The 27824-nt window shown below is 53.5% G+C and overlaps 1 protein-coding gene, 7 non-coding genes and 1 pseudogene across 8 annotated transcripts; 7 read left to right on the top strand and 2 right to left on the bottom strand.

Moving 5' to 3' along the window:
* The first annotated feature begins 1719 nt into the window (after positions 1-1719).
* On the top strand, positions 1720-20066 carry CTC1 (CST telomere replication complex component 1). Its single transcript, XM_002719018.5, has 23 exons — positions 1720-1822; positions 6407-6570; positions 8527-8764; positions 8872-9083; positions 9408-9549; positions 12456-12749; positions 12850-12978; positions 13521-13753; positions 13883-14060; positions 14152-14352; positions 14817-14943; positions 15457-15571; positions 15680-15998; positions 16088-16177; positions 16408-16601; positions 17357-17445; positions 17537-17711; positions 17956-18033; positions 18480-18624; positions 18713-18777; positions 19025-19190; positions 19295-19421; positions 19586-20066. The coding sequence occupies exons 1-23, from the start codon at positions 1790-1792 to the stop codon at positions 19723-19725; spliced, it is 3654 nt and encodes a 1217-aa protein (XP_002719064.2). The 5' UTR covers positions 1720-1789; the 3' UTR covers positions 19726-20066.
* On the bottom strand, positions 3181-3273 carry LOC127489529 (small nucleolar RNA U13; annotated as a pseudogene).
* Positions 20067-20668: 602 nt separating the features above from the next.
* On the top strand, positions 20669-20742 carry TRNAI-AAU (transfer RNA isoleucine (anticodon AAU)). Its single transcript has one exon. It is a non-coding gene; the product is annotated as a tRNA-Ile (tRNA).
* A 345-nt stretch (positions 20743-21087) lies between these two features.
* Positions 21088-21169, top strand: TRNAS-AGA (transfer RNA serine (anticodon AGA)). Its single transcript has one exon. It is a non-coding gene; the product is annotated as a tRNA-Ser (tRNA).
* Positions 21170-21437: 268 nt separating this feature from the next.
* TRNAT-AGU (transfer RNA threonine (anticodon AGU)) lies at positions 21438-21511 on the top strand. Its single transcript has one exon. It is a non-coding gene; the product is annotated as a tRNA-Thr (tRNA).
* Positions 21512-24112: 2601 nt separating this feature from the next.
* TRNAP-CGG (transfer RNA proline (anticodon CGG)) lies at positions 24113-24184 on the top strand. Its single transcript has one exon. It is a non-coding gene; the product is annotated as a tRNA-Pro (tRNA).
* Positions 24185-24571: 387 nt separating this feature from the next.
* Positions 24572-24643, top strand: TRNAD-GUC (transfer RNA aspartic acid (anticodon GUC)). The gene has a single exon. It is a non-coding gene; the product is annotated as a tRNA-Asp (tRNA).
* A 536-nt stretch (positions 24644-25179) lies between these two features.
* On the bottom strand, positions 25180-25251 carry TRNAG-UCC (transfer RNA glycine (anticodon UCC)). The gene has a single exon. It is a non-coding gene; the product is annotated as a tRNA-Gly (tRNA).
* A 402-nt stretch (positions 25252-25653) lies between these two features.
* TRNAW-CCA (transfer RNA tryptophan (anticodon CCA)) lies at positions 25654-25725 on the top strand. The gene has a single exon. It is a non-coding gene; the product is annotated as a tRNA-Trp (tRNA).
* Positions 25726-27824: the final 2099 nt, after the last annotated feature.

Below are 27824 nucleotides of genomic sequence, written 5' to 3'. Positions count from 1 at the left end.
ATCCCTCTGTCTTTTCTTTCTTCCTGATCCCCATCATTTAAATCCTTTATCTCTTTCTTCATCCTCCTTTTTCAGCAAGACCTTATCTTTACAGTGGGACACATCAAACCCTGAATTTTCTATTTGTCTTGAAGTAACACCTTACCAGTAGGGACTCCATTTTAGAGCACCGGAGACTCCATCTTGAGACAGCACCACCCCCTCCTCCACTGTGAGATTCTGGTCTGAAACTATGATCTAAAACTCAGACAATAATTGCACTCATACAATGACAGTACACTGCATCCCACTTGGCAGAGCATAGAAACTCGTTAGCATCCTCAAGCTCAAGCTTAAAACACCAGGATTAATGTTAACATTGTACTTTGTCTATTGTCAAGATTGTAATTCATATTAGTTTCCCTTAGGCCTCCTCCTATTCCGCCCGCCACTGTGGTTTTTGCCATTAAAAACCCTGTTGCTTTGACCTCTGGAAATAAAGGACAAATTTTTTTTTAAAGATTTATATATTTATTTGAAAGTCAGACTTACACAGAGAGAGAAGAAGCAGAGAGAGGTTTTCCATCCAATGGCTCACTCCCCAACTGGCCGCAACAGCTGGAGCTGCGCCGATCAGAAGCCAGGAGCTTCTTCTGGGTCTCCCACATGGGTGCAGGGGCCCAAGGACCTGGGCCATCTTCTACTGCTTTCCCAGGCTATAGCAGAGAAGTGGATCAGAAGTGGAGCAGCCGGGTCTCAAACTGGAGCCCATATGGGATGCCAACACTTCAGACTAGGGCATTGCCAACACTTCAGACTAGGGCATTAACCCGCTGCACCACAGTGCGGGCCCCAACAAAGGACAAATTTTATCAATGTACGGTGCTCCTCTGTTTGCACTTGCTCAGGCGCAGCAGTCTTTTCATAGAACTTTCTTAATTCTCCACACTTTACTAATTTTTAAAGATTTATTTATTTATTTGAAAGGCAGAATTACAGAGAGGCAGGGGCAGAGAGAGAGCAAGGCGCGCGGGGTGGGGGGTGGTCTTCCATCCCCTGGTTCACTTCCCAGATGGCCACAATAGCTGGCACTAGGCCGATTGCAAGTCAGGAGGCTGGAGCTTCGAAATTCCGGGTCTCCCACATAGGTGCAGGGGCCCAAGGACTTGGCCATGTTCCATTGCTTTCCCAGGCACATTAACAGGGAGCTGGATCGGAAGTGGAGCAGCCAGTACTGCAGGCAGTGGCTTTACCTGCTACGCCACAGCGCCAGCCCCTTTTCCTGTTTATTTTTAAGTCTGTAAGTTCCATGTGAACAGGGATTTTATGTTTTGTTCACTGCTATACCCCCAGAAACTTGGAATGTGCCTGCGCACCGCTGAGTGAGTTCTATGGACTCTACTGCCTACCAAGCTGTGGACTGATCGGCTAGTTGACCGAATTAGGAGCAGAAGCCTTCATTAATGGATCCACAGTTACCAAGTTATTTAGCAATAAGTGCTTTTCTTGGCTCAGAATACAAAGATAAATAGAACAAGGCTCTTGACTCCTAGGAGCTCACAGTTCAGTGCGAGAAACAAAGTAAAAAACAAAACAAAACAAAACAAAACAAAACAGTTGTCACCGAGTTAAGGCTTTAGCACAAAGGAACGAGTGTTCCGGCTGCTTTAGGGAGGAAAGCCTTCTCCCCTTGGCAAGAGCAGAGAGCTTGACCGCCAGGACGCGCCCACGGATGACGTCAGCGAGCGGCCCTCCCGAGAGCACCCGCGCCGGCGGTTCGCGCGCTACCCAGGGGCGGAGCTTCGGCGTCATGGCTTCGTGCGGGGCTCAGCCTCCTAGCTCCGTGAGTGCTGCCATCCGTCCGTTGTCCGTTTTTTCTTGTCTGTTTGGATTTTCTTTCTTCTCGTGTTCTTGCCGTGTCTCTCTGGCCTCGTCACCTCATTGGCCGCACCTGGGCCCGGGGTGAGGCGGTTCGCTCGCACGTGTCTGACTGGTTCTGCGAATAGTTTGATTCCTTCGTTGGTGCGGCGCTCTTCGTGAGCCGTAAACACGTTCTCCGTCCACGCCCTAGGGTTCTAGCCCAGGGGGAAACCCGGAGCTAGTTGATGGGGGAAGTGAGGATTCCTAGAGGGGACCGTTGATAGTCGATACCCAAGCGTGTGTAGGAGTTAGCGAGGAAAACAAAAATCGTGCTGAAGGGTTTCATGGTGGGAGCTGACACAGGATCAAAGCAAGAGATAGAGCAGGAGGAGGGGTCAGAGCTGACAGCCCTGCTGAGCGGCGACTTGAGCCTGGGCATCACTGAGTGTTGGCACTCAGGAGCGATTGGGTGACATTTGGCATGTTAGTTTACGGAGGTAGCTGTGTCGAGAGTGGACAGGAAAGTCCCGGCTAGGAGCTTGTGGTTGAAATGCAGTGACAGAGGATGGTGACTCCGACCTGGCCTAAGGAGCTAGAATCTAAACAACTGGATCTTGTAGAGGGGAAGGAAGGCGTTCAAGAGATCGTCCAGGTTGCAGGCTAGAACAGCTATTTGGTGTACTTCGTGGAAGGTGCTGTTTGCTAAGTTAGTGAACATAGCATGAGATGAGAGCTAGAGGAGGCGTGGGTTTTAGGAAATGGTCAGTGTTGGGCTTATGTGCTGTCTGTACGTTGGCCAAGGTAGACAGCTGGATGGAACTGAAGTTCAGGAGAGAGAGCTCAGCTAAGGTAGAGATCTACGTATGTCAGTCTCTATCAGTTAAAGCCATGCAGCGGGTGAGGTTATTAGGGAGAAAGTGCAGGCTTCTTAAGCTTCAGCCATAGCAATATTAATCTATGGAGATAATTAAAATACAGGCTCTTGCCCCCTTGCTTTTTTTTTTTTTTTAAAGATTTATTTATTTGAAAGAGTTACACAGAGAGAGAAGGAGAGGCAGAGAGAGAGAGGTCTTCCGTACGCTGGTTTACTCCCCCTATTGACTGCAATAGCTGGAGCTGCACTGATCTGAAGCCAGGAGCCAGGAGCTTCCTTTGGGTCTCCCACGTGAGTGCAGGAGCCCAAGGACTTGGGCCATCTTCGACTGCTTTCCCAGGCCACAGCAGAGAGCTGGATTGGAAGTGGAGCAGCCGGGACTCAAACCGGCGCCCATATGGGTTTACCTGCTCTGCCGCAGAGCCGGCCCCTCGCCCCCTAGCTGATTCAGTCTATGACATCCACAGATTCCAATGGGTACTTTGTAAACGTTGCAACAAATTTTGAGGGAGACAACTCCCCGAAGACCCAATTATCACACCTAGGAACCACAAAAGGATATGTATTTGCCTTTTAACAAAACCTAGGTGATTTCACTTTTGAGGCAGCAGTGTTACACATGGATTCAGTGTACCAGGCCATGGACAAGCTGTCAGAGGAATAGCAACTACAAGGGAAGACTGATAAAGCAAGACAAAAAAGTATGAGGATCCAGGATTTGATTCTGCTGGTGGGTCAGCTCTGGATGATGACCTGAACAGTGTCCACCACTCCAACCAGGAATGAGTTTCTAGCTGAGGTGGAGTGAAGAGGAAGGTCAGCGATAGAGCTGTCCTGACGGTGGCCAAAATCAGCTAGAACTTGAAGGCTGATTTTTCAAGCTGCTGAAGATTCTCTGAATGTGGAAGAGCAACAGAGGAGCCTCGGGGGTGCAGGGATGGACGCATAAAGGTTTCAAGCAGCACCAAGGACCAAGAAGGATAAAGGGCCAGCCCCTAAGTGCTGTTGAACTGTGTCAGAATTCTACAGTCAAGCTAGCCCCTTCCCTAAAGTTCCCCGTGTACAACAGCAACTTCCTTAGAGCTGAACCTGAGGCTCCTGGAGGGTGGTGAGCCCAGAGAGGGCACAGAAGCTCTGTGCCCCTTCTCCCATACCTCACCCTGTGCTTCTCTTCATCTGAACCATTTGAATGGGGAAAAATCATGGAGAAAAAAATAAGAAATATGAGGCAGCCAGGGACCGGCACTGTGGCACAACAGGTTAAGCTGCTGCCTGCAACACAGGCGTCCCATAAGAGCACCAGTTTGAGTCCTGGCTGTTCCACTTCTGATCCAGCTGCTTGCTAATGTGCCTGGGAAATGCAGCGGAGGATGGCCTCAATACTTGGGCCCCTGCACCCATGTGGGAGACCTGGAGGAAGCTCCTGGCTTCAACCTGGCCCAGTTCCAGTTGCTGAGGCCGTTTGCGGAATGAACAATGAATGGATGGAAGATCTGCCTCTCTCTCTGTAACTCTGCCTTTCCAGTAAATAAAATAAATCTTTAGAAGACACAACCAAATTAAGGAAGTTGATAGAACCCAGTCCTTACACCACTGCCAAAGCAATCTAATTTCTCTGCCAATTTGGTGGATTCTCAGAGAGAAAAACAAATTTTTTTTCTTATTTTTAGATCAATATCAAGGCTGGCGCCATGGCTCACTAGGCTAATCCTCTGACTTGCAGCGCCGGCACACTGGGTTCTAGTTCCGGTCGGGGCGCCGGATTCTATCCCGGTTGCCCCTCTTCCAGGCCAGCTCTCTGCTGTGGCCAGGGAGTGCAGTGGAGGATGGCCCAAGTGCTTGGGCCCTGCACCCCATGGGAGACCAGGATAAGTACCTGGCTCCTGCCATCGGATCAGCGCGGTGCGCCGGCCGCAGCGGCCATTGGAGGGTGAACCAACGGCAAAGGAAGAGCTTTCTCTCTGTCTCTCTCTCTCACTGTCTACTCTGCCTGTCAAAAAAGAAAAAAAAATATATATATATATATCAAGTTAAAATAAAAAACATGAAAAGGAGGCACAGGGAATGGCAACTCTCTGTCCAGGTGTGTATCAAGTATACACAGATGATCCATTGGTCTACGTCACATCTTAGGAAACTGACATCTTAGCTGAAAAGACAGAATAGGAAACAAATACAGTGGAATTGTCTCCTGTATATATGGTCTATGAGAACTCAAATTCATACCCTTGAATTTTAAAAAAATGATTAAAATTATACTCTGCTTATGTCCTTTATTATTATTATTTGAAAGGCAGAGTGACAGAGACAGATCTCCCATTTGTTTACTCCCCAAATGCCTGCAGCAGCCAGGATTGGCCCAGGCCAAAGCCAGGAGTTGGGTCATCGTCCGCCTGGCTCCTGGGATTCACATGCACAGGAAGCTAGATCAGAAGCAGAGGCAGGGCTGGATCTCAGGCACTCTGAAATGGGATGTGGGTGTCCATGGGGAGCCTTAGCTTGCTAAGCCACAGCACCCAGCCCTGCCTATGTCCTTTTTATGTACTGTCTGCTATTCATTTTACTTACACTTATACATAAGTAAACATGCATATATCACACATATCATAGTAAAGTACTGTGTCCCGTTCTTTATAGGCCAGTTTGAAGGATTTTTTTTTTTTAAATAAAGGTTTTATTTATTTATTTGAGAGGTGGAGTTGCAAACAGAAAGAGGGAGAAACAGGTCTTCCATCCGCTGGTTCATTCCCCAGATGGCTGCAATGGCCAGAGCTGAGATGATCAGGAGCCAGGAGCTTCTTCCAGGTCTCCCTCGTGGTACAGGGTCCCAAGCACTTGAGTCATCATCTGCTGCTTTCCCAGGCCATAGCAGAGAGCTGGATTGGAAGAGGAGCAGATGGGACACAAATTGGTGCCCATATGGGATTCTGGCACTGCAAGTGGAGCCTTAGCCCACTAAGACATAGCCCCAGCCCCTTAAAGGATTTTTTAAAAGACAATTTTGACCATTCTTGCTAACTCTGGAACCAGTTCTATGTAAGATCTGGCACTAAACATGGGAATAATTGCTCTTTTTTTAAATTTATTTTATTTGTTTGAAAGGTAGAGTTACAGAGAGAGAGGGAAAGACAGAGAGATCTTCCATTTGTTGGTTCACTCCCCAAATGGCCACAATGGCCAGCGCTGGGCAAGACCAAAGCCAGGAGCAAGGAGCTTCTTCCGGGTCTCCCATGTGGGTTCAGCAGCTCAAGCACTTGGGCATCTTCCTCTGCTTTCCCAGGCTCATTGGCTTGGAGCTGGGTCAGAAGTCGAGCGGCCGGGACTGGAACCAGTGCCAATATGCCACAATACCAGCCCAGGCTTGTCACTCTTAATACAGGTGTGTGTGTGTGTGTGTGTGTGTGAGCTTCCAGGAAAGAGCAGTCTTCAGCCTGGTACAGTCAGATGGCTCTACAGAGAAATCAATGTTCTAGTTGACCATTTTAAGGATTACTGTAGGTTTGCTAGAGAAAGAGACAAGACCAAAGCCAGACAGATGGCCAGCGCTGAGGTAACTTTATGGCTGGACTAAGACTTAAGGTTTCAAGTTCTGAACTCCTGTGCTTTGATCATTGCACATGCCCTCTATTCCTTTATTCTGCAAAGTTTCCAGGACAGTCACGAAGGTGTTTTAACTGGATACACTTTCCTCAGGAGCAAGCCTGGCTTGAGGCTGCCCAGACCTTCGTCCAGAAGACGCTGTGTCCCAGTAGCGAGGAGTCTAATGGCCAGTTGACTCAGCTGGTGATTGATTGTGTAAAAACGGTCTGGCTGTCCCAGGGAAGGAACCAGGACTTTACGCTGCCCCTCAGCTACAGGTAAGGTGCAGGAGGGGCAGGGGAGGCTGAACCGGGGATTGACAAAGAACGACCTAAGATTATAAAAGGGGAAGTGGCTGGCGCCGTGCCTCACTAGGCTAATCCTCCGCCTGCAGTGCCAGCACCCTGGGTTCTAGTCCCGGTCGGGGCGCTGGATTCTGTCCCAGTTGCTCTTCTTCCAGTCCAGCTCTCTGTTGTGGCCCGGGAGTGCAGTGGAGGATGGCCCACGTGTGGGAGACCAGGAGAAGCACCTGGTTCCTGGCTTCGGGTCAGCGTGGTGCGTGGGCCGCAGCAGCCACTGGGGGGTGAACCAACCGCAAAGGAAGACCTTTCTGTCTCTCTCTCACAGCTGTGGCTGTTGCGGCCATCTGGGGAGTGAACCAGCGGATGGAAGACATAAATTTAATACATAAATTAAATCTTTTAAAAAATAAAGATTCATTTATTTATTTGAAAGGCAGAGTTAGAAAGAGGCATAGGTAGAGAGAGAGAGATCTTCCATCCACTGGTTCACTCTGCAGATGTCCACAACGGCCGGAGCCAGGAGCTTCTTCCAGGTCTCCCACATGGGTACAGGGTCCCGGGTGCAGGGTCCCAAGGACTTGGGCCATCTTCTACTGCTTTCCCAGGCCATAGCAGAGAGCTGGATTGGAAGTGGAGCAGCCGGGACTCAAACCGGCGCCCCCATTGGATGCCAGCACTGCAGACGGCTCTACCTGCCACGCCACAGCGCCGGCTCCAGTGCAGATACAAATACAATTTGATTCATTCATTTCCATTCCCCTTTTTCAAGTGCATGGCGTGTGCCAGGCACTGTGCTAGGGCTTGGAAGCTACAGAGCAGGGCAGATGCAAAGGACAGAGATTGTCATCTATGGCTTCCTGACCAGACCCTGAAGAATCTGGGAAGACTAACCCCTCACCTTACTGTTTTCTGTCCTGAGGTGTCTAGGGTAAAGCGACACTTCTCTCTGGTTGCTTTTTCTTGGGCCTTCAGAGAAGTAGGGAAACTAGAGAAAGAACAGGGATTTTTCAAATGAGGCTTAGCTTTGCCACCTATGCCTCTGTGTACCTTAACCTCACTTAGTTTCATCTTTGATAGTGTTTACAGGAAGTTTGTTTTTTTTTTTTTAATGGAGTAAATGAAGTATTGATTGTGACCCAGTGTAGTACAATGTGCATACCAGGGACTCAACACATGTTAGCTTCCTGCTCCCTTAGGGAAACAATGACAGCAGATGCAGAAGGAGGTAGCTGTCTAGAACAGTATGCCCCGCCGTTAGTACTCACACATAGATGGTGTTCCTGAGTACAACAAGGAGGATTAACTGTGATGTTTGTAACCCTATCCTATTTCTTTTCTGCTTAAAAAAATCATGGGGATGTAAGTGAGTAAGAGTAGTGCTATTATAAAACTGTGGATTTAACACAACTTTAATGATTTATTTATATCAAGTACAACACCCGGAATCTCAGCTTCACTTTCCCAGCCGGTCTTTTGTACTGTGATACCCTAGACTAGGCAAGAAACCTGGCTGAGGCCACTGCAGTTGAGCCACTAGGCAGCTTCCTATGTAGCCCCATTGGAGTCCACGGAACTGAGGGCGGAGACGCTTTCCAGGGAGCTGTTTGTGGTATCTATAAAGTGGTCTCCCCACATACTCGTTTCCTCAGCTCCTCCTTTTTCCTACTTCATTTTTCCGGGGCCTCTCTCTGACATCATCTTTTTCAAGACTTTGAGCACAGATTTTCTCTTTTCCCTAGGTACTGCCCAGCCCTCAGACTGAATCCCCATCCTCATTTTCTCATTTTTCCCCTTCGTTCAATCAAACAAATTCATCTCAGTCTACGTTTCCCTTCACCCTTTCCTTGGTGTCTTGGGGTTCTCCCACACTTAAGGGCAGCCTCCTAGATTTGGACCTGGCTTTGCAGGACCTCCACGCTCTTTGCTCTACAGCTTTGTCTCGGCACAGGACCTCAGGACCCACCAGCATCACCCATGCTGCAGCCACCTCTCCTGGAGCAGTAGTGACTACCAGGCTTGGGCCAAAAAGGCTGAACCAAATGGAACCCCCCTGCCCCGGGAGCAGCTGATCCTCCTAGGGACTCTGACTGACTCGCTGGGGGACTCGGAACAAGACTGCAGGAACGGAAGCCTGTACGTGAAAGATAACACTGGGGTCCTGGGCTGTGAGGTGAGTAGAAGGGGGAGGTCAGATGATCAGATCCTAACATGAGTGGGTGTCTAGGGAGCAAGGCAGGAGCAGCGCCCTGGGTAACCTGTGTTCTCCGTCTTTTCTAGCTCATAGATCTGGAGCTCTCTTGGTTGGGCCATCTCTTTTTGTTCCCCAGTTGGAGTTACCTCCCTCCTGCCAAATGGAATTTCTCAGAGGAAGGACACTTGGAGCTCTGGGCTACCCCTGTGCCGGTGTTTCCTTTGACCATCAGCCCTGACCCCCTTGTGCCCATCCCTGTCCTCTACCCGGAGACTGCCTCCCGCCTACTCACACACGGGTAATTCTTGCCCCTCCAGGGGAGGGAGAAGCGCTCGGGCATTTGGAGGAGGCTGGTGGGTCAGTGGAAAGAAGGGAAAGTATTGATCATAATATAAATGGGATGTTCCAAATCAAGGGAGCAGTGGGGCTGCACGTGTGGATGTTCAAAGTTGGCTTGTTCAAGGGAACTGTGCCTTATTTAAAGGTAAGAAGAGTTAAGTTTTTAGAATAATGACTTTGGCCGATGGACAGTTTACATCACTACCAGGTTATTTACAGTGGAAGGAAGATATTTGTAGGGAAAAAAGACAACATGACTTCTCCCTCTCCTCTTCCTCCTTAGCAAGCCCAGAGTAACACAGCCAAACCTGGCTGGAAATCTGGTTGGACTGAGTGCCCTGGTGAGAAGTCAGAAGAAAGCTTACTTCATCCTGTCTCTAGGCGGATCATCCCCAGCTGTTAGCCGCGTGCCTGTCATCGTGCAGGTGAGGATTAGTGTCAATTCAGGGGCACGGCGTGTGGAAGGAGTGCTGGAGCCCTTCATGAGGAAGCTAACGTGATAGGAGGAACCACATAGGAAAGGAGGACAACTGGGAGAACTATTTCTAGAACAGGGCTGTGGAGGGCAGTCCCAGGGAGCGTTGTGAATGATGGGCCAAATGCTTGGCTTCCTGCCACACACATGGGAGACTCTGATGAAGTTCCTGGCTCCTGGCTTCCACCTGGCTTACCCCTGGTTGTTGTAGGCATTTGGAGAGTAAATCAGAGGATGGAAAATCTCTCTCTCACCCTCTCTCCCTCCCTGTCTGCTGCTCTGTTTTTCAAATAAATATATATTTTGTAAAGAGTGTGACCAAGCTGTCATTCATCTTAGCACCATTAAGACATTGAATATGTACACCAAAAAAACCCAAAAAACAAAAGATCTTTGTACTTATCATTGACTGTTTATATCAATTGGTAAGGTTTTAAAACCACTGATTTTTTTACTAATCATTGCTTTATAACATATAATTATCTGAATATGTCTTGGAAACATTAAAAAATTAAAGGAAAACTTTGTCCATATCAAAATAGGACATGATGGCATTTATTAGCACTTCATGAATTCATGGCCGGCGCCGCGGCTCACTAGGCTAATCCTCCGCCTTGCGGCACCTGCACACCGGGTTCTAGTCCCGGGCGGGGCGCCGGATTCTGTCCCGGTTGCCCCTCTTCCAGGCCAGCTCTCTGCTGTGGCCAGGGAGTGCAGTGGAGGATGGCCCAAGTGCTTGGGCCCTGCACCCCATGGGAGACCAGGATAAGCACCTGGCTCCTGCCTTCAGATCAGCGCGGTGCGCCGGCTGCAGCGCGCTGGCCGTGGTGGCCATTGGAGGGTGAACCAACGGCAAAGGAAGACCTTTCTCTCTCTCTCTCTCTCTCTCTCTCTCACTGTCCACTCTGCCTGTCAAAAAAAAAAAAAAAATTCATATGTATGTGTTGAATGACAGCAATTAGAGTGTAGGTAATGAAAAATGTTGAAAGTAAAAATGCTTAGTAGTTGCTCAAATTTCTGATCTTGATTTCTCTTCCTAGCTTAAAGAGAATCTTAAATATTTTCTCTACTGGAGAATGTTCTAAATCTCCCAGACACCATTAGGAAATTCTGTTGCCTCTTTCATGTATTACAGTATACATCAAGCGGGAAATTTCTGAAATGTGGTTGAATTTCTACAGGGTGCCTGAAGTGGGCTATTATCTTACTGTAGAGCCCATGTGGTATTGGTTTATGAATTAAACAATAATTCAAAGCCGTATGTAATTTTTAAGGTGTGTAGTGTAGTTGGCAAGTGCTCCAACAAGTCAGCTATAGCTTATTGTGCGGGAGCAGGCTTTATGAGGAAATTTAGGCTTGACCTGGGTCTTGAAGAGGGGGTAGGGTGTGAATTACTAGAAGAGAGGAGGATGTTGTGGCCTTCCTATCAGGCCTGCCTCCCAAACATCATAATTGGATCAAATCTCCACCCCTTAATCCATCAGTCATTAACATTAATCTATCTTCTGTTAACATCAGACTTTGGGATTCAAGTGTCTTCATGATTTGGGAAGTCAAATCATGTTCAAACTGTAGCAAGCCTCAAGCATTTTGGATAAGAGATACTTGCTCCTTCAGAACATGACTGTTCAAGTTCACTAGGGGTTTATGATCATTCCAGCCTGTTTTGACCCTCTCTTTTGAATATATATTGTACCCTTGCAGAACACATATTGTTTTTGACACTTGATCATAAATGGCTCTATGTTATTTCTTAGGTTTAACTCTGTGTTCCCTGGTTTTGTCATACTTTCCTTAACATCTGTTCCAATATCAGATACTTGTGTACTCAATATATATTGACTATGTAAATGAATATTTCTGTACTGAAAAGGGCATAACTTTCTCAATTTAAAAATATTATATATATATATTATTTATTTGAGAGGTAGAGTTACATACAGAGAGGTAGAGACAGAAAGGTCTTCCTTCCATTAGTTCACTCCCCAAATGGCCGCAACAGCCAGAGCTGGGCCAATCCAAAGCCAGGACCCAGGAGCCAGGAGCTTCTTCTAGGTCTCCCACATGGAGGGCCCCAGGCAGTTGGACCATCTTGCATTGCTTTCCCAGGCCATCGGCAAAGAGCTGGATCAGAAGAGGAGCAGCCAGAACTTGAACCGGCGCCCATATGGGATGCCGGTGCTGCTGCAGATGGAGGCTTAGCCTACTAAGCCACAGCGCCAGCCCTGTTTATACATTTTTTGTTTTTTTGGACAGGCAGAGTGGACAGTGAGAGAGAGAGAGAGACAGAGAGAAAGGTCTTCCTTTTGCCGTTGGTTCACCCTCCAATGGCCGCCGCTGCCGGCGCACTGTGGCCGGCGCACCACGCTGATCCGATGGCAGGAGCCAGGTGCTTATCCTGGTCTCCCATGTGGGTGCAGGGCCCAGGCACTTGGGCCATCCTCCACTGCACTCCCTGGCCACAGCAGAGAGCTGGCCTGGAAGAAGGGCAACCGGGACAGAATCCGGCGCCCCGCCTGGGACTAGAACCCGGTGTGCAGGTGCCGCAAGGCGGAGGATTAGCCTAGTGAGCCGTGGCGCCAGCCATGTTTATACATTTTGAAGGAAATTTTAGGGGTGGTTTATTTCCTGGGACAGGGATTAGGGAATATTTGGCACTTTCTGTGAGAGAAGAGCGATCCTGACAGTTTTCTGGCCTAAGATTTCATTGGCAAACCTACAGAAGATGGAGTGGCAAGGAAAGACTCATGCGGAGCCGGTCACTGAGCCCCAGTTATGATGGAGAGGACTCTAGCAGAGGGGCAGTGCTGCAAGAAGTGTCTCATGCATCGTCTTGCCTGCCTCTGCTTCAACCAGATCCCCGGCCAGCTGGTGTGGCACCGAGCTCTTCAGCCTGATAAGGCTTATGTGCTGACAGGAGTGCGCGCATCCAAGATCCGTGGTTACCGTGACCGGGTTTGGACGACCAGTCCTTCCTCCCGTCTGATGCTGCTGAAACCGGAATGCGTGCGGCAGCTGGAGTTGGAAGAATCCCTCTTGAAGGCTGACCCCACACCACTTACTGTGCCCAGCAGCTCCCAGGACAGCAGCTCCCAGGACACCGGGCGGCAAAAAGATCTAGACCGGGACTCTACACTCCTGCATTATGGGGTGAGCATGAGGGAGAGATGCTGGAACTCCCGGGACAGAAGTTGTGTGTCACCAAAGAGGAAGGCACTGGTGATTAACTGGCCCTATGGCCTCTTTACAGGGAACGGTCACGGGCGTGGTGAATGAGCCTGCTGGCCTCTATGAGCTGGACGGGCAGCTGGGGCTTTGCCTCGCCTACCAGCAGTTCCACAGCCTCAGGCGGGTGATGCGACCCGGGGTCTCTCTGAAGGTACGTGAGAGGTCAGGCTGAGGACAAGGGACCCTCTGAGCAGCTTCTGATTTGATGGGCTGTTTATTTTATTTTTCTAAGAGGGTGGGAACTTCCACAGCAAAAATATACAAATAATCAGTGTGTTGTTAGGGCTGGTTCTCTTTAAGAATGATTCGGACCAGACCTTAAACTGGCAAGAAGTCATGTCGGGCACTGGGAGGAAGGGATGAGGCCAGAACATCTCCTTCAGTGGAGGGCCTGAAGCAGGCCCAGGATGGCGGCAGGGGTCTGCTGAGAAGCTGGAGCTGCGCCTGTCCAGCCAGGAGCCGCCTGGCTGCAGAGAGCTGGACCAGAGCTTGTGGAAGTGGAGGCTTCCCTTAGAGGGAGAGTGGCTGCTCATGGAATGTAGGGCATGGAGGCTGGAGCTAACACCAGCCAGTGTAGGGGAAGTTGTGTCTCCTTCTCTGGGACCCAGGAGTGGAAACCTCAGCCACCTCTGCCTGGGGTTGTTGAGTTGGCGGCTTCACCTCTGCGTCTTTCACTCTTTCTGCTTTCCGCAGCTCCTGGATGTTCACCTCCTGCAGTCGGTGGGTGGAGGGACAAAAAGGCCAGTGTTGGCTACCTGCTGCCGCGGCGCCGTCCTGCTTCAGAGCTTCTCTTGTCAGAAGCCTGGCAATCAGTGCTCTCACCAGGCCCACGGGGCCTCCCTGTACGAGCACCTGATATGGGAACGGCACCTGGGACTTCCTCTCTACCTTTGGGCCGCCAAGGCCCTGGAGGAGTTGGCCTGCAAGTGAGCACGAGGGTCTAGGGTCTGGGGTCGGGAGGCGGTGGGAGTAGGACACTCCCTCTGTCAGGGAGGCAGAAGCCTGGAAGCGGCAGAGTCTTTGGGGGAAGTGACTGCCCCGTTTCTCTGCCCAAGGCTGTGTCCCCACATGCTGAGACACTACCAGTTCCTGCAGCATTCCTCTCCTGGGAGCCCCAGCCTAGGATTGCAGCTCCTGGCTCCCACGCTGGATGTTCTGGCTCCACCACCCAGCACCGGGCGGAAAGTCTTCAGTGAGATCCTCGCCGAGCCGCATCACTGTCCCCTTCAGAAAGTATGGGAAGTGGGGAAGGCGGATGGCGGAGCTAACGCCTGGGACACCTGGGAACAAGGGGCACGGTCTGATTCTCTTCTCTTCCCCACAGTATGCGAGGCTGCAGACTCCCTACTGTTTCCCCACCCTGGCCTCCTTGAGGGAGGAAGCAGAGCGCAGGGCATGGGCCTCGTTTGAACCAAAGGCCCTCCTGCCCCTCCCAGAAGCTGCCCACCTGACCAGCTGCCAACTCAATCACCGCCTGGCCTGGTCCTGGCTCTGTCTGCTGCCCTCTGCCTTCCACCCAGCCCAGGTAAGGGGCTCTGTCAGGCTCAGGGGGCTGCTTTTCCCATCGTCACTGTCACTTCTTGTCATTTTGACTGTACTGGCCTTCTACCTAGACTGTTTATATGTTCTTGGCCCTTACCAATGTATTCTTCCTGCAGCACCTAGAAAGGAGGTAAAAATGTCACTTGAATTGCAGAACTCTGGCTTAAATCCCAGTGCTTCTCCCAGAGAACCCAGAAATTCATGGTTCTCTCAGGGCATATGAAATAAAGCCAAACTCCCTCTCCATGTCCTGTGAAGTCGTGCGTGGCCTCTCACCTCCAGCCCCAGTTTATGCACTTTCTCTCCTGCTGCTAGACACATTGCTCTTCTCCCTGCCCTGAATGTACGTGTTTTGAGGTCAGGGATTTAACATGGGTGTTATCGCAGAGTGAATGCCCCATATTCGTTTAATAAATATTTGGTACTTTGGCCTTCATCTTCATGCAGGTTTTACTTGGGGTTCTGGTGGCTTCATCTCATAAAGGTTATCTGCAACTTCGGGACCAAAGCGGTTCCCTGCCCTGCCTGCTCCTGGCTGAGAACCAGCAACCCCTCATGGACCCGCAGCTCATAGGTTTGAGCAAAGGCGGAGAGAAGACGGTAGTGGGGTAGAACTGGGGGTAACCTGGGAGGGAGCGTGTGGATCACCAACTTTGGGAGAAGGAGCAAGGGAGCTCCTCACCAGAGCCACAGTTCCCAGCGTCCGTCTCTCCTGCAGCTCCCACTGTGGATTTTGATAGGATTGCAATTCTTAGTTTAGCAGAATAATGCTCCTATTTGGGCTTATTGGAATTTCTGGGTGAGAAATCCTGAAGAGGAAAGTCTCCCAGATGCAGGCACAGGCCCTTTTAGGGATATGCGAGAAAGTGCAGTCAGAGCCTGTCAGCCTAGGCGGCCAGGGACAGGACTGGGCACGTGCAGTGGCTTCTCGGAGGTAGTGCCCCTCCCAGAGGGAGCCAGGGGTGGGTCCTGACACTGCTTTAGGAAAGGAGCAGTTCTGGGTGGGCAGTGAGACTTGCAGGGGGTTCTCCCTCACTGTCCGTCCCACGTCCTCTTCTTACCAAAATAGAGACCTGTCTTGTTGTAGGCTGCCTGGTGCGGGTGGAGAAGTTCCAGCTGGTCATAGAGCGGAATGTCAGAAGCGCTTTCCCTTCCTGGAAGGAGCTGAGCGAAGCAGACTTCATCCGGAAGCGGCAGGCCAGGTTGGCTCCCTGGGGCAGCGGCTGCCCTCCCGAGCCTGAGAGGAGGGAAAGGCCTGGTGCAGGTGGGGATGCTGGGACTAAATCTCCTATTCTCTGTCCTCCCAACAGAGTCTACGCACAGTTCTCTCTGACTGATGCCCTGATCCTGCCTGTGCCTAGAGCCATCCTTTACTCAGCCACGCCCCCAACAGAGCCCCACTGCTGCCCAGAGGGACCCCACGAAGGACAGAGCCGGCTGTTCTTAGTGTCCCACAAGGAAGCTCTCATGAAGCGGAATTTTTGTGCCCCTCCAGGAACCAGTTCCGAGGCACCCACGCCAACCTTCAGTTTCTGTGTGTCAGGGAGCTGGCTTGGGGGCACCCAGAGGAAGGAGGGGACTGGATGGGGCCCGCCTGAGCCCCAGGGAGATGAGAATGAGGACCAGAAGGTAAACCAGGACTCGGAGACCTAGGACCTGACCTCCTGTGCCCCGAGTCCCCGGCTGTGACTGCAGCACACGGCTCCCCTTGCTCGCAGGTTTTCCTCATCTTCTTTGGTTCGTCAGTCCGCTGGTTTGCATTCGTGCACCCTGGGCAAGTGTATCGACTCGTGGCTCCCGGCCCCCCTGTGAGTACCCTACTCCATCATACCCTTCCCCAAAGAGCTGACTTTGGGTTGGAGTGTGGAGAGCTGTGCCAGTGCCTAGTCCCCCTGATCGCCTAGAAAAAAGCTGGATTTAGATCAACCAGATGGCCTGCCTGCATCGAGATCACTCCTTCACAGCACTGAGCCCTGCTATTTTGTGAGCTCCCTGTGGGCCAGGATGCACTCAGAGGCGATCTCCCCGTTTCCCGCAGACACCAGCAGTGTTCGAGGCGGACGGGTCAGCCTGCAGATCTCAGCGTCCGCTGGAGCTGGCTGGCTGTGTGTCCTGCCTCACTGTTCAGAACGAGTGGACCCTGGAGCTTGAGCGCTCCCCAGACATCACAGATGAGCTGAGTGTGAACAAGGCGCTGCCGGAATCATCCCTGACCAACCTGCTCAGTAGCAAGTAAATGTCCACCAGCCCCTGTAGTCCCCCTGGCCACGCTCTGCTCCCCTGCGCCCAGGAGGCCTGTGCGTCTTTCTTAAATGTGCAGGAATGGTGTCAGCGTAGGAGGAGGGAAGCTGAGTTTCATAGCTGATTTTCCCCCACCCCCAGCATGTTAACTGGAAATGATCAGGAGCAAGCCTTCTCAGAATTAAGGAAACACTGTAGCAATAAAAGGAAATATAAGAAGATAGAAAGGAAAAACCTTTTAGGGAAAGGCCTTCCCTTAGTGCCAAATGTGGCCGGCTTAGGACTTCAGGAACAACCGTGCTTTCCTCATGTCAGCTTTTTGGCGTGGCTGCCGAGATGGTTTACCCCTAGGAGGGGCCAACAAGATCCTAGTGGAGTGTCTGTAATTGTCATGAAACTGGTCTCTGTTGGAGGTGAAAGCTTTAGGGACCTGGGACTTGAGGGAGGGGGCATGAGCCTTGACGCGTAGCGCGCAGAAGGTGGCCTGAGAGATGCCCAGTGCAACTGCAGATTTTACTGCCGCTGAGGCCTCCTGTCACAAGGTCGCACGGGTTTCTTCTGCCCAGTCCTGTTTTCCCCCAAGCCCTGTCACTTGTAGCGTGCAGTTTGGCAAAGCTTAATGTTTTCCAGGACCTTTTGTCTGAGGCCTTCGAGCAGACGCTTCTGCTGTTTTTTCTGTCTGTGGTCTAACTCTGCACTGCGTGTTCGTGTGCCTCCATTCTCAGTGTGTTTCTCTGCCCTTCCAGCTCTGCCGACTCCCTGGTGACTTTCTCAGCTGAGATTTTGTCACGCACGCTGTGTGAGCCACTGGTGGGCCCTGTCAGGAAGAAGCCTGGTAATGACCCCTGCTTTGGGGAACGGTGTGAGGTAGAGTGGCAGAACCGTATGGTCCTGACCCGTCTCACCACGTACCCCCCCTTCTGTAGCAAACACTAGGGCCATGCGGCGGTGTGTGAAGCTGGCTGTAGCGCTGGAGACTGCTGACTGTGAATTCCCCCCTCACTTGGACATATATATTGAAGACCCACTCTGGCCTTCCCTGCAGGGACTCCTTCCAGGAGCCCGGGTCCACTTCAGCCAGCTGGAGAGAAGGGTTTCCAGGTGAGGAGGTGTGTCCTGTGGCTCCGCTGCGCCCATGGACACTCTCCAGTGCCCAGCTCTCCTCCGTGTGCCGCAGCGCCCCCTCTCTGCGTTAATCGGCTGAGTGTGCTCTCTGCCCTCCCCTCTTCTTCCCCCTGCTTTGGGAGAGCCCAGGCAGGTGGCCAGGCCTGTGAGTCACGATCTTTGCGTCCCAGCTCCCCTCAGTTTGATGGCTTTCTCCTCCCCACTGTTCCTCCACTTGTAGATCCCACAATGTTTACTGTTGTTTCCGGTCATCCACGTACGTGCGGATCTTGAGTTTTCCTCCAGAGACCACAATCAGGTCAGCATCCCTGGGCCCTGGCCCCTGAGCTTCATGGCCTCACACCCACATCTCACACCTGTCCCTGGCCCCAGTTTTGCCATGACTGTGGTCTTCTCCAATCCTAGCAGAACGTGTTGTTGAGTCAGGAGAATTTCCTTTGCCTCAGATAACAAAGGCCCACTACCTGTCATTTTACCCAGAGACTGAATGTTCTAGTCTCTCGAAGGCTTTTTGGTTTAAAAGGCAAGTCTCTCTTTCTGGGCCCAACATCTTGGTGTTCAAACTGAGAAATAAGTATTGACTATCAGAACTCCAGGATCCAAATGGGGGCAGGGGCCAAGGGGTTTCCAGGAGAGCATGGAACCCACTACTGTCCCTTCCCTATACCTGCTGGATCCTAACAGACCCACCCTACTTTCAGAACCTCTCTGCCTACTTCCCGACGGCTCGCTCTTTCTCTCTAGTGTTCCACTGCCCACCGTCCACCTGGCTGAACTTCTGAAGGGTGGCCAGACCCCCTTCCAGGCCACTGCCTCTTGCCATATTGTTTCCGTCTTCAGCCTTCAGCTCCGCTGGGTTTGTGCTCATTGTACCAGTCCCTGCCCCCAGGTAAGGGAGGGTACAGGCTGAGCTGGGTGGAGTGCCAGAGGGCTGTGCCAGGACTTACAGGATTTTCCCACCACTGTCTTCATCCCAGGGGAGGTGCATTCTTCAGAGCCCTGCTTGTTCCACTCAGACGTCTGTAAGCCAGGCCAGCATCAGGTGAGGGCACTGGACAGCCGCCCACTGCACCATGTACTTCCTGATCCTGCGACATAACTCTGTTCTCCCTGCGTTAGCATAATTCTCTGCTGGTGGGAGTTGCTTAATATTTTTTGCATGCATGAATGGGAGTAAAGTGAGCTACAGAATGGAAAAAGAGGGGAGGGAGGCCTGCTGTGGGTCAGGGCACTGGCCACCGGCCTTTGCGGTGAAGTGTCTGTTTCTTCTTCCCTCACTTCTGCCCCAGGCTCCTGGTGGAGGACGGAACCGCCACAGCCCTGGTGACCTGTAACCATCACCATGTGGCAGCAGCACTGGGGCTGTGTCCCAGTGAGTGGACAGCCCTCCTTGAGCTTGTCCGAGGGCCGGGGAGAGTAGCCTTGCAATTTACGGGGCCGGGAGCTCAGCTGGAGGTGAGATGGGGCTGGGAGCTGGGGCTCAGACACCCAGCTTCCCGGGGCCTTGGCAGAAGCTGTAGGCTCTGCGGTTCTGGTTAATCTGGAGTTTCCCTTTCTAGTCTTCAGCCACGGATGATGAGCCCTTGACCCTCTTCCTCCGGACGCTTTGTACCAGCCCCTGTGTCCTCCGCCCCATCGTGCTTGCTTTTGAGCTTGAGAGGAAACCCTCTAAGATCACCCCATTAGGTACGGGGTGAGCTGGCAGTGGGGGAGCGGACAGTGTTGCAGTTGGGTGGTTCCTGGGGAGGAAGAGGGATGAGGGATGGATGGGGTTTCTGAAGTTGGGGGGAGGTTGGTGGGTAGGAACTAAAAACCGTGGCGAAGGAAATACTTCTCTCTTTGCATCTCAGAACCTCCTCGGCTCCAGCGGTTCCAGTGTGGAGAACACCCTCTCCTGACGCGTGTGAATCCCAGGCTCCGGCTGTCCTGCCTTTCCATCCGGGAGCCAGAGTACCCCAGCTCCCTAGGGGCTTCCGCTTCCTCCTGCTGACGTGAACTGCAAGGATGACCTGCAAGTTCTCCCTGCCTCGCTGGAAACCTGGAGGCCTGAGCCGGACTCTCCCCTTGTTTGGGCTCCTGCTTTCTCAGTGGCTGAACATGGATTCACAAACTGCTCTCCCACTGTAATTTCTCCTCCTTGGTCATCGGTGCCCGCATGCCTCGGGACGAGTTGTGGGGACAGATCGCAGTGCTGTGGACACTTCTCCTCTGGTTGCGGTCAGGGTGCCTGCACTCACAGGCGGCTCTAGCACCTGTGTTGTGTCTGTGTGACAGGAGCGGGGTGCTGAGGACAGGCCCTTTGGCCTGCAATAAAGCTCTCGATTGACGTTTCTCGCTTGAACTCATCTCAGGGCCCCAGGTCTCCTGACTCCCTGGTGGCTGCTCTGTCGTTTACCAGCATCTCACCCCTTTATTCGCCACAGTGCCGAAGTGGAGAATGATTTGGAGAAGAGCTGCTGGTACCCTAGTTGAGGCCCACAGAGAACAGGCTGGGGAGTGGGGGCAGGGCGGGGAGCATGGCTGTGATGCAGTCAGCCGGCCAGTTGGCCTGGGAAACAGTGAAGGATGAGAAGGAACCTGGAGCTGCTGGGAAGTGAGGCATCCGAGGGCCCGGCTGGGTTTGGGCAGGGCAAAGCATAAGGTGGCTCTGAGGTCAGCTCCCTGGGACTGGCAGGAACTCGGAGAAGTGAGGTTTGCAGGAGCAGGCTATTTGGCGGTGCTAGTGCCTTGGCTGGTGTTGGTCCGCTTCTCTCCTAGGAGCTGCTCACAGACTGGAGACTACAGATACACCTCTTGCGGCTGTTCAGTCTTGCCGCTAGGGATTGGTTCCAGTCGGAGTTTTGGAGCCCTTGGGATCCCATTTGGGCCTGTGCTAAGGTTTATTTTGGGCATGCCATATATGTGGGCATCTGAGAGCTCTTTTTCACGTAGCTGGCCGGTTAGCTCAGTTGGTTAGAGCGTGGTGCTAATAACGCCAAGGTCGCGGGTTCGATCCCCGTACGGGCCAGGTGGTTTCCTTTTCTTTGCGCACCCTCCGCCCGCTGCCGGCAGCTTTCTTACCCGGAGCCTTCTGGCCTCTGAACGACCTTCCGAATCCTGGCAGGGACCCCCGAGGTGGGCTGGGACGGATTGGGGACTCCTGCGTCCTCTCTTCCTGGGAGCCGGGAGGGAGAGCGGGCACGAGTATCCGAGGCGAGGGAGCGGGGCCGCGAGCCAGGGGTTTTCCGACTCGATCCTGCTGCATTTGTGCGGGCCTTGGGACCTGGAACCCAAAAAGCAGTGTGCAAAGCACCGTGTGTGCCGGGCATGGGAAATAAGAAAGGTAGAGGAAAGAGCTGTGTACTACAGCCGGGTAGTCGTGGCCGAGTGGTTAAGGCGATGGACTAGAAATCCATTGGGGTCTCCCCGCGCAGGTTCGAATCCTGCCGACTACGTGGTGCGTGTTCTTTTAAAACGCACTTCCCCCCTCTCCGCGGCAACACGTGGATCCGCTCGGCAGCCCCGGGGTCTGGGGGTTCCTCAGCCTAGCACTTCCGGCTGAGCGGAGATTTCGGACGTTTCTTTTGAATCCCATAGACGTACAGGTGACACACAATCCAGTTGTTTTGCGAAATCAGATGCGAGAGAGCTAATCGGGGCGCTGTTCGGGCGCCAAGCGGTCTCTTCCAGTAGCCCAGCCTCAGAAGTACATCCGCCAGCTTTGGCGCCGTGGCTTAGTTGGTTAAAGCGCCTGTCTAGTAAACAGGAGATCCTGGGTTCGAATCCCAGCGGTGCCTTTATTCAGCACGGGAGAGGAAGCTCTCTTCCACTTTTGTGGCTGGAACTGGAGCCGCCCGCTTTTGTTTTGTTTTACTAACAGAGAACGCAGGACTTCAATCCCGCCACCAAAACACCCTGCTTTGCTGCCGCTCCGAAAGTGGGCTTGTGGAGACCAGGGCTGGAGTTGGAGTCCGTTCAGCCGATGCCACACCCCGCCGGGAGCTTGTCCCCTGGGCCACCCCACCCTCATCCCCTACCCATGACGTCTGCTAGACCCTGAACCACTGTGCTTCGTTTGCGTCTTTATTGCATTTCTTTGCTTTGGGAACCTCACACTTTTTATATTCTGTGCATAACTCCTGCATTTGTATACTCTGAATTTGGCTCCGCGTCTAGACACTGCCAGTCCTGTATCAAGCCTTGCTGTATCAAGCCAAGCTGAGCCCATCCCTCTCCACCCGTGGTTGTCAAAGGTCAGGAGCTGGGCCAGCTGAACGGGGAGGAGAAACGAACTCCACTCCGAGGATCCCGGGGTGGACCGACAGGGGGCCTCCCTGGAGCACTGAAGGAAATACTGGCGAGGAAGCCAGAAAACACGCTCCACGGCCCGCTGGCTGGGCCTGAACCTCCTTGGAAAACAGAGGAGACTGGACACTAGCCCTCCTGGGGGAAGATGTCGGCTTGAATGCATGGCGGGGGGGGGGGGTACCACACGAATCAGGCACGGCCCTGTGTCCCAGAGCTCCTGGGGACACAACAGGGACACCGCCAGGACAGGGCAGGCACAGGGCGCTGGCAGAACACTGTGGGATGAAGGGGGCATGTCCTGGGGCCTGTGGGCAGACGGCGGTCCCGGCTGTGGCCGGGGAGACTGGCTGGAAAACCTGAGCTCAGTGCTGAGCCCTGCGTAGCATTGGGCCCAGGGTACAGCAGGGAGCCCTGCGTGGATCCCAAGTTTTGCCCTACTGGAGTTCATGCTGGCTCGTGGGAAGGAGTGACAGACAACAAACACAACTAAAGTGTTCCACTAAATGACAGACTATGCTCCACAAAAGGCTTCAATCAGAGGGTAGGTGTGTCGGGGGAAGGTGCAGGCTGATTACAAAAATGCTCCACAGTGGGTGTAGGAATCGGTGACTCCAAGACGTATGCAGGATTAAAAACCCGCAGGACTCAGTAACTGACCGAGCATAGAGTCTGCAGACGAGGACTTCAGGGGAGAGCCCGGCGCGGAGGGGCGTGGAGGGGCTACCATCTCACCCTCTCCTACTCGATCTCTTTCCCACAACTGGGACCGCCCAAAGTCACACCTCAGACCTCAGCCTCCCAGGGCACAGTGTTGAAGCCGTGACAACCCCCCCTCCAAAGCACTGCACGGCCACCAGCTGTGGACACTTCGTTCTTGGGTTCAGGGTATCTGTGAACTCCCGGGGATTGTATACAATTTTTTAGGAAGACAAAAGGATTGAGGCCTCCCCCTCGGCAAGATGCAATAGTGGCTGGGAAAGGGAGAGGGAGAGGAAGAGAGGGAGGGGAAGAGGGAGAGAGGGAAAATAAGAGGGGGGGAGAGGGGGAGGGGAAGAGGGGGAGAGGACACACCAGGTCAGTCCAAAGACCCTCTGCAGCCACCGAAAGGCCCAGGGCACTGACGCAAAGGCTGCGTTGACCTCTGCTGCCCTCCCCCACCGCCTGGCCAGAGACACCAGGGAAGGAATAAACTAAGGGCGGGACCCTCCCGTTAAGTGCCCCGCCCCCACCCCACAAGGTTTCTGTGGTTTGCACATTAAGAAGGACCTGGTCCCACAATCACAGGCCTGGGGTGTGGAACACGGTGGTTCAGCCTGCAAGGCAGACCCTCCCCCCACCTGCTGAGAGGCCCAGTGCCTGCGCTGAGGGAAGACGGGCCCGGGTTTGCAACTGACCCCACCAGATCTTGCCAGGGTGCTTAAAGGCAGGCCAGGAGACTGACTACAAAGATGAGGATTCCAGGCCCTGGGGGGGTGGGGGGATGGACCGGGGGCAGGGGTAAGCCGATCGTCCAGGTTAGCCCTGGGCCCACAGCTGGCAGGGGGTTAGGCATGGCCAGCCACCCAGCTAGTTCAATGTCGCCTCCTCCGCGGCTCTTAGCCCCAGGCAGCGCTCCGTGTCTTTCGCGCCGCCACAGACCGAGGGCTACGGACGGGTGGGGTTCGCCGGCCCGTCACCCCAGGCGGACGCGCAGAAGCAGGCATGCATTACGAGAAGGCTGCTCGTGTTCACCTGGGGGTTTCAGGGCTTCCTAAATGTCCCCAACCAGGGAATCAACTCCACCGCCGGCCTCCCAATCTCAGCGCTGGGGGCTGGGGGGACCGAACCCACGCTGGGCAGGCGGCGGGCAGCCAGCTGGCACCGGGGGCGCACCCGGCGCGAGCCCGAGACCACTCCCATCCACTTCCTCGACGCTATTTCCTGGGAGGAGTCTGGGCTCGCGGGCCAGGAGCCAGACGTCAAAACCTCCGCCCCACGGCGCTCGGCTGCGGGACTCCGGCCACCGAGCGCGCGCGCCTAACGTGGCGCCCCCGGGACCGCGGCCGCGCCGCGACGACCTCTAAGGGCGTTCGCGGCCGGTAGCTCGCGTCGGCTCGTTGGTCTAGGGGTATGATTCTCGCTTCGGGTGCGAGAGGTCCCGGGTTCAAATCCCGGACGAGCCCTCCTTTGGATTTTGCTGGGTATGGAGAATCTGTGCGGTTCCCGCGACCACGCGGGACCCGGGCGAGCTGCAAAGCAAGGACACCCGGCGTGTCCCCTGGGAGGCGGCCTAGTCTTTTGTCCGAGCAGGAGTGGGGTGCCCGATCCGGCCTGCTGCTCTGCGGGGCGCCTTGCCGCGGCAGGCACGGTCTGGGTCCGAGGTGACGGCGCTGGCTGTCCAGGAGGGGGAGGGGGAGCCTGGGGCCGTCAGAGCTGGGTCTCGACAGCGTTGGAGGACGCCTGTCCCTTTCTGTCACCCGTTCTGAGGTCCGAGGGGCTGGAGGGGGGGGCTCCATAGGCAGCACTGAGGACCCAGATCAAGCGTTCGGAAGGAGGCTTCCTCAGCTCACTCCTCGTTAGTATAGTGGTGAGTATCCCCGCCTGTCACGCGGGAGACCGGGGTTCGATTCCCCGACGGGGAGGCGCGCAATAGTGCTTTTTTCCTCCATCGCCCCTGAAGACCCGCGCTGGGCCAAGGCTTAGAGAAATCATTTAGGGGAGTTGGGGACTCAGACCCGGCTCTCGAACTCACGTTTTATGTTTCCGGTGTGTGTTTGCCATTTAAACGTGTGGCTAAAGTAGCTTGTCTCCATATACCCCGCATTTGTGACAGGAAAACACGATGGGCAAACAGCAAGCCCCGGACCCGCCTCCGTCGTCCCCCTTAGACCTGACCTTGCCTTAAAACGAGCATTCCCTACTCGGCCTCAGCCAGCCGCTTCGGCCCCGCACGACCCCGCGGCGGCCGACTCCGCGTTCCTGGTGTCCAAGCCCCTTCCTACTTCGCGGTCCGCGGCTGGACCCGCCTGAGTCCGTGCGGAGCCCCCGGTTCCAGGCGGAGGTCGCGAGCCGAGTCTAGGAGAAGAGGTGACCTCACAGACCACGTGGATGCCGCAGATTGGGTCCCCGTCCACCAGGGAGAGCGGAAAGGGGGGTAAAAGAAACAAAAATTACAAACTGCGTTGGCCGGGAATCGAACCCGGGTCAACTGCTTGGAAGGCAGCTATGCTCACCACTATACCACCAACGCTGACGCGCACGAGGTTTTCCCACAGCCTCTCAAAGCGATGCGGCTGGACGCGCCGCTCACCCTCGGATCCGCACGGAGGAACCCACGCTGCGCGTCTTCAGCTAACTCAGTAACAGACTGAGAGCGTGGGCCGCGGGGACACCGTCCCCACGTCTCCTCCCCAGAAAAACAGGCCCAAATGCGTGAAGCCGCCTCTGCAGCGCGCGAGCCCCAGGCGTCCCGAGGCCGCAGAACTGGGCTGGAACCAGCGGCGCCCTGGCACGGCCCGCACCCAGACGCCGAGTTTAAACCCCACGTGCGTTCGCGCGCGGCCGTGGAGGCGGGGCGTGAGGCTGGAGACTCCGCCCCTCGCTGCTGACGAGATGTCGGTTCACACGACCCGTCAGGCTACTGACTCACAGCGGCCTCGTGGCGCAACGGTAGCGCGTCTGACTCCAGATCAGAAGGTTGCGTGTTCAAATCACGTCGGGGTCACGGGAGACACTCATTTTCGGCTAAGAGCTGTCTTTTCCAAGACAATGGAAAGAAATTCCTGGAAGATTTGTTACATGGGAAAAATAGGAACCTCAGTGTGTCTGCAACATTTTCCTAAAGTGTCTGGATTTTCTCCTAAAATACAGCTGTGGGTACATTTATTTCACTTCACTGTTTCCATCAAATCAATCAATTAATATAGTAATACCTTTAACCTCGTGAGTACGTCAGGTATCCTAACACAGAAATTGTTCAGGAACAACCCACAATTCTGGTTCCCATTTGGAGCAACAAATGTTCTCTCTTAGAAAGAATGTAGTAATAATTAATCATTGTGAAAGCAATAATACTCACATCATTCTCCTAATCACTGTTTTCATTTTTGGCGATTTACCTACTTGTCAGTGGTGCCCGTAACTTGTCCTCGGTTAATGTCATTCAATGCAATAAAATATAGCTCTACAGTCCTTATCTTTTTAATGGCCACCTAACGTCTGATGGCAGTTCTGCGAATTCTTAAACAGCTCTTCCACAGCTCGGTAGTTTGGTTTTCTGATGATCTGCACTTTTTTTCTTAGTATTTAAAAGGTTGCCCTGAGCATCTTTGTGATTCATTTTTACTCTGCCCCTACCGAATTAGGTTTGTGGCATAAATTCCTGAAACTTCCAAGTTCCCAAGTAAAAGGTCCCCTTAGCTGAACTGCCAACTGCTGCTGTCCAAAGGGCCGTACGACTTTCCCAAAGGTGATCTATTCATTATTTTGCTCTTTTTAATAATTTTTTTTCTTGTGTTCAGAATTCGGGTCCACGTTTTTTAAGTGTTTTCAATGATCTCTGATGCTCTATCTTTGTCAACTTAGCATGGAACACAAGGCATTAAATACTACTGTTAGCTGTCTCCAGATTTCTCAGAGGGCGCTAGCCTGGAGGCGTATGTATCTCCTTGCTTCTACTACGCTGAAAGTAAACAACAGAAAAACAAAGAAATGCAGCCCGGCCGCCCAGCGCCCAGCGAGCCTGGCCCTCCTTTTCTTGCCATCTCTTTCCTTGACTGATAGTGCCTTTGCTGGTGAGGCAGGCTTGGGTGGCTGGCAAGGAATGTGTCCTACCTCCCCGCCGTCCACACGGCACCCGCTGTCCAGGCTGGAACCTGGGCCTTGCCCTCCGCTCCCCTCCGCTCCGTCGCCCCTGGCCCTCCTCCTGCCAGAGTGGTCCCAATGTCTAGGGCGTCCTATAGAGCGAGACGGAGGCGGACAGGAGAGGGTGTGAGGCTAGCCCCCGACACGCCCGCTGCCCTCGCTGCCCATCCAAACTCGAGCCCCTGACTTGCGTTAGTTATTCTATAAGAAGACGCAAAGAGGCAATCCGTCTTCTCGCCTACATGTCTCTCTCTCTCACACACACACACCCATAACAAAATAGGAAGAAGTGCACATGAGAATCACACTCATTATTTCCGCAGCTGGTCACAAGGTCGTAGCTGGTATCTATAACCACCTTCCCGCTACCCCTTCCATATTACCCTCTAATTTCAGCAAACACCTCCTTCGCTGGTCGCCCCGAGCCTTTGCCCCTGGAGGGTCTCAGCCACCGCCATTTTGCATTCGTGAGTGTCGGTTAACACCTTAACTCAGGCCTGAAGTCCCACAGCATCCTGGTGGGAGCCGCGGCCCCATGCAGGAACCCGGCTTGCTGCTCCTCCTGGACTACCCTACCTACTGCCAAGCCTGCCCCGCACGGGGACAGCGGGCCTCTGGCTGCCGCCAGTGTAGACGCGAGGCACCGAACGCCTGCCTTGCTCACCAGGCTCACCACTTCCACCCGTCACTCAGCCCGTGGCAGGCAGGAGAGGACACTCGGCCCAGGCCACAGTCGCCGTTTCTTCCTGGCTAGCGCCTGCAGCTACTCGATGCACCTTTGTTCGGGTTTGAAGACCCGGTCCCCCCGCACGGGGACCCAAGGCCCGCGTTTAAATCCCGCTGGGAACCGGGGCAGCTCGCTTCACCCACGGTGCCGGCATCGGCGGCCCGGAAGGAAACGAACTTCGATCCTGGCTCACACAGTCTCCGTTTATATTAAAAATTCACACTTTTAAAAAC

This window comes from Oryctolagus cuniculus, chromosome 17, assembly GCF_964237555.1.
Source record: "Oryctolagus cuniculus chromosome 17, mOryCun1.1, whole genome shotgun sequence".
Lineage (NCBI taxonomy): Eukaryota > Metazoa > Chordata > Mammalia > Lagomorpha > Leporidae > Oryctolagus > Oryctolagus cuniculus.
This window is presented reverse-complemented; position numbering and strand designations above follow the sequence as displayed.

Bases quoted from the DNA above. Each gene is read 5' to 3' on its own strand.
- CTC1 (XM_002719018.5), top strand. From the start codon at position 1,790: ATGGCTTCGTGCGGGGCTCAGCCTCCTAGCTCC. The intron at 14,353-14,816 runs GTAAGGGGCTCT...ATCTTCATGCAG, and splicing joins CTGCCTTCCACCCAGCCCAG to GTTTTACTTGGGGTTCTGGT. The intron at 15,572-15,679 runs GTTGGCTCCCTG...TCCTCCCAACAG, and splicing joins ATCCGGAAGCGGCAGGCCAG to AGTCTACGCACAGTTCTCTC.